Source organism: Manihot esculenta, chromosome 11 (genome assembly GCF_001659605.2).
Source record: "Manihot esculenta cultivar AM560-2 chromosome 11, M.esculenta_v8, whole genome shotgun sequence".
Classification (NCBI taxonomy): Eukaryota; Viridiplantae; Streptophyta; class Magnoliopsida; order Malpighiales; family Euphorbiaceae; genus Manihot; species Manihot esculenta.
Window position 1 is genome coordinate 23,504,140 of NC_035171.2, and position 5,415 is coordinate 23,509,554.

The window sequence follows — 5,415 nt, forward strand, 5'->3', positions numbered from 1 at the left end:
CCAATGAAAGTTTGAGCTCAAAATTATTAGCTTGCACTCTAGGTCTAATAATGCTTGACCCAATCTGACAGATATCAGCTCTGATATAATCTCGTACCACTTTGCGGTTCAGTGGTCTAGCTCCATCTCCAACCACTGGATTTGCAACTGTTGCATTGTTGTTGTTTTCATCACCAACTCTAACAATAATTCTGTTTCTAACCATGTTTGGTTCAATTTTTAATTCAATTGATATTGGAGTAGCACCCTTTCTTTCTTTGAATTTTTTTTTCTGTTTTGACAAGTGTTTGATCTTTGGATTATACTGGAAGGCTTTATAATACCCTTATATCTCATGCACTATCAGTCAGAAACAAGAAAAAAATTAATAAAATAAAATGTTAAGAGAGTTTACTATTATGATATTAATGTTGTTAATCTCCGGCAACGACGCTAAAAACTTAACATGGCGAATTCCATATTGACTGAAAATTAAGTAACAAAATATATATAAATCTAATTATTATCTAGGTTATCAATTATAAAGCTTATAGTACAATTAAAATAAAATAAGATAATTAAATTAAATAACTCAACAAAAAAAATTCACGAAATCAATTAATATTAAGAATTAGGATATCTTGATTTCACTTGGATCTGATTCAACTAATTCATCCGGCTAACAATCCAATTATAATTACTAAAAATAAAGTAAATAATTCTAAGGTATTTGATCCTCTTTTCCGAGCATGACTAAATTAATTAAATAAAAATTACCATCTATTTCCTAATAATTTGATAGTTATCTTTAGTTAATTTTTCAAACACTGATTTTTTTTCACGACTCTATCGATCAAATCTTCATTTCCAAACCAATTAATATTCCTGTGATATTCAATTCCCTATTCTGTCCTAAAATATTCCCTCATAGTATTAATTTCAAGATAAAATCATTTAAAAATTCACAAAGGTATTCAAAAGTATTAATATCAAGAATTGAATAATTGTTAGGTAAATAAAATTAACTCAGATAAAATATAAAGAATTCACAATCCAAGTTACATCAGGTCCCTTAACAAAGGAATTAGTTGCTCTATGGTCCGAGAATAAAGAACAAATTTAATTGAAAAATTATCAAAAATCATCCTAAAATAATGATGAACAACAAAAAAAAAAGAATAAAGGAAGAAAGAAAAACTCTAGATGTGGATTTTTCCTAATCTCCCAAATCTTCCTCCCCAATTGAAAAATTATCAAAAATCATTCTAAATGATCAATAACTAAAACAAAAAAAAGAATAAAAGAAGAAAGAAAAACTCTAGATGTGATTTTTCCTTCTAAATCTCCCAAATCTTCCTCTTTGAATCTCCTTGATCTCCTCCGTGTAACGTGTAAAGGTCTTCAAAAGTGAATGAAAATCTCCCGAACTTTCAAATATAATGCATTTATAGCCCATTGAGACTTCTATCATATAGCCCTTAGGATAAACTTGGAAAACTAAGTTTTCTTGTAAAAATATAGGGTGAAACGAGGATTTAATGCTGAAACACGAGATAGACTATAGAAAGACGGGTCTACCCCATGTTCCTTACTGTTTACTTTAAGTTTTTCTCCATTTAGGTAAAAATACGAGGGAAAATGCAAAAACAGGGGCAACTTGAATAACATAGGGCTGTCCTATATGTTTGTGTGTTTCTACTATAATTGCTCTAAATTGTTTCTGGTTTCTTTTGAGTGTGCCTCTTTCATTTTTTCACTTATTTTAGCCTATGAAATAATAAAAATAAGTAAAAAACTAAATAATAATGTGAAACCAAGAATTCTAAAATTAAATATAAAAACCTAATACCGTAAAGAAAATCAATGAAATTAAATAGATGTGGTTCCAAAATTATGTGAATCATTATGTAAAATATCGTTATATTAGCATCTTGAGAGAAAATAAGAGAGCAAGAACTTTTTTTGTTTGGCACACCAATTTTATTCGAACACCAAAGGGTTTTCTATAACCCCTTTGGGCTGAATCTCTTTCCTATTGTAGTCCTAATTTAACTCTTAAAAAGGCTAGTTATCAATTTAATTGAATCTAATTAATTAATAGGGTCCGTTACAATTATATTAAGGATAGTTTATAAAAATGTCTTTGAGGTCTGATAAAATCCATAGATTAGTCTATAATTGAATTTTTAATAACAAATTAGTCCCTAAGTTTATTTTTCATTTAATAGAACGGTCCTTTTGCAAATAAAAGATATATATTGCCATGAATTAACCATTGACTAGCAATTATACATTTTTAATGGCTAAAATACCTTTTAAGTGGTTAATATTTTCTTTTTAATAAAAAATTATTTTTATCCATTATTTTGGTAATAAAAATTTTAAGAGATTATTATTTTAATTTTTGAAGAGGGGAGAATTTATGACGTTTATCTCTATATTTCTTTTTTATTAAAAAATAAAATTAATATTCTATTAGTATAAAAATTAAAAATTTTAATTTTCCTTACAATTTAATTTTATATTCTGTAAGTAAAAAAATTACTTATTTAAAATTTAAAATTAATTTTTATATTTAATTAAAATTAAAATTAATTTATATATATATAAATCACAATTGAACTCTGTCTAAATTGATTTTTATATAAATAAAAAAAAATTTATATTTAATTAATTAAAAATTAATTTTTATATTTACTGATTATAGTTGGAGTCTGTCTAAATTGATTTTTATAAATATAAAAATTTTATATTTATAAAATATTAATTTTTTATTTAAAAATTAAAATTATTTATTATGATGACCAATAAGAAAAATAATTACTATAAAAATTTAATAAAATATAAATAGAATTCACAAACAGAAACAAATATATTTATAAGTGTAACAACTTTACAAATAAAAGTAGCAAAATTTAGGTTTTTTTATAAATGGATTCTAAGTTACTATAAATTTATTTATATTTATTTAATTTTATAAATAAATTATATATTTATTTGTGAATATCTTTGTATCTATTTAATTTTATAAGCAGATTACACCTCAATTTATATATTCACATGGACTTTTTATTTTTACAAATGGTTACACTTCTATTTGTATATTTATTTGTATTCATTTAGTTTTAAAAGTCGACTATACGTCCGTTTACACATCCATACGTGTCTATTTATTTTTACAAATAGTTACACTTCTATTTGTAAATATGTTTTAGTTTATAAATATGTTTATATTCAATTAATTTTACAGACTTATTATGTGTCTATTTTTAAATTTTTAAAATCTATTTAATTTTAAAAACGGATTATATGTTGGTTTAAAAATCTATCAATATCTATTTAATTTTATAAATAAATTAAACCTCCGTTTACAAATTCATTTTATATATATTGAAATTTTCAAATGAATTATACATCTATTACAGTTAATATCTATTTAATTTTATAAATAGATTATAAACTGTTAGTATTATTTAATTTTATAAATAGATTACGTGATTACGAATTCGTTTATATTCATTTAATTTTATAAATAGATTATATTCATTTATAAATTGATTTGTACAAGGGAACACATCTATTTTAAAAATGTCCATTTAATTCTCTGAACGAATTAAATGTCTATTTAAAATTTAAATTCTAATCCATTTTTAATGAAATTTTTTTATCAAATATTAATTAGATTTCAATTTCATACACCTCTTAATTCTATAATTTTAATGGTTTTTTATCTTAATTTCAATTAAACTAATATTTAATTTACCTTTTATTTTAATTAAAAAAATTAAAAAAAAAAAAGATAAAGTCAATTTTAATTTTCCTCTAAATCTTTCACCTACATCACGTAACATTTTCCTTTTTGAAGCATAACGTTACTAGTTCGCAACCTTAAACCCTAAAACTTCGCTCTTCCTCTCCAATCTCAATTACTATTCCAAAAATCCTCTTTAAGTCTTCACTTGTCCCGTATCGGTACGTTTCACATCTCTATTATTTCCCTACCGAATCTCTTCCTCAACCGTCCGATCCGTCTTTCTCGTCTGCCGGCTGATATTCGTATTTCGGTTAAGTTGCAAGCATGTCTTAACGTAGATATGCAGCCACCGAATTCTGTGAAGCTGAATTTGAAGAGTAATGAGGTGATGGATATGCAGACGAAGGTCCTGGTGGGGACTTATATGATCCTAAAGGACGAGATTATTTGGACTGCATATTGGGTATCGCTGTTAACGCCCTCGGCCACGGGGATCCCGATTAGGTTTGAGCAGTCTCATGTAATTGATTGTGATTAAAGTCTATAACGAAATTTACCTAATACTTGTGTTTTCAGTGCAGAAGCCTGTAACGTTGTTAACTTGGTTTCTACTCTTTTTGTCAGGTACAGGAGGTTATAAAGATGATGGAAATTGAGATTGGAGGTGGATGGATTTTTCATAAACTCTGCAAGGCAAGAGGTTTCTTGAGATTTGTCAAATTGGAATCCATCTATAAGCTTTTAATTTGTCAATTTTTATTAACAAATATTGAAAATATGTTACTAATGATGTATTCTTTTGCTATGACTAAACTGTATTTTGAATTGATGGGCTGATTCTTTCATTGAGTCCTGATGAATGTGAAAAGTAAATAAATTTGAGCTGAAATGTCGGATTATTGAAAACAAAATAAAAAAGCTTAAATTGGAGCTGAAATGTCTGATTATTGAAAACAAAATCAAAAAGCTATCTGATGCAGTGGATCAACTGAACTGACATTCATAGGAGGAAAATTTTAGTATTCTTTTGAGGAAAATTTTAGTATTCTTTTTAATGTTGCAGCAATGAATGCGCCATGTCTGTGAAGAAGAAAGAAGAACATGCGTTAGCCTAATTTATTTGCTATTTTTGGAAGTGAAATTGTTTTTGCAGGTTTTCTAACGCTATTCTGCTGTGCTGATCTTTGGTGCATATAATCCTTAAGTTAACTTGTTGAATAAAGATTAAAGTTAACCATTTTAAGCATATAATAGTAATTCCGAACAGATCTAATAGTAATTCCTCATCTGATGCACAAAATACCAAGATTCTTATTTTCTTATAGAACTTGGAAATTCCTAACATGTGGTTCACCTTGTGATCTATCTTTTTAACAAGGTGGTTGAAGCATATAGATCTTTATCTTGTTTGTCTACTAATTTTGTTGGAGCCTTTAGTAACATTTAACAATAGCTGCTTAATTCATTATTTTCCTATAGATTTATAGGAACGAGAAGACTTTAGCAATTGATCACAACAATAACAAATTGATTACAAGGTATCTTTCTATTTGCTTTACTGACTTTGATCTGATTAGTAGCCTCATTTTAATAAGTAGGGAACTTTAGTCTTTTAGGCTTGGGACTTTATTTGGTTTTAAATCTTTTTCCTCTGTGAATAAATGCTCTAGAATTGAGATAAA

At 26.2% G+C, this 5,415-nt stretch overlaps 1 protein-coding gene across 2 annotated transcripts; it reads left to right on the forward strand.

Annotated features, from left to right (window-relative positions):
• The first annotated feature begins 3,840 nt into the window (after nt 1-3,840).
• Nucleotides 3,841-5,122, forward strand: LOC110627113. 2 transcript variants are annotated; one of them, XR_002489838.2, is made up of 2 exons: nt 3,841-4,237; nt 4,358-5,122. XR_002489838.2 is itself a non-coding variant. In XM_043962158.1 (2 exons), the coding sequence occupies exons 1-2, from the start codon at nt 4,074-4,076 to the stop codon at nt 4,568-4,570; spliced, it is 393 nt and encodes a 130-aa protein (XP_043818093.1). In that variant the 5' UTR covers nt 3,841-4,073; the 3' UTR covers nt 4,571-5,122. The 2 variants fall into 2 exon arrangements, 1 of the variants encoding a protein (XP_043818093.1); XM_043962158.1 differs by having other exon boundaries at nt 3,841-4,253.
• The last annotated feature ends 293 nt before the right edge of the window (nt 5,123-5,415 follow it).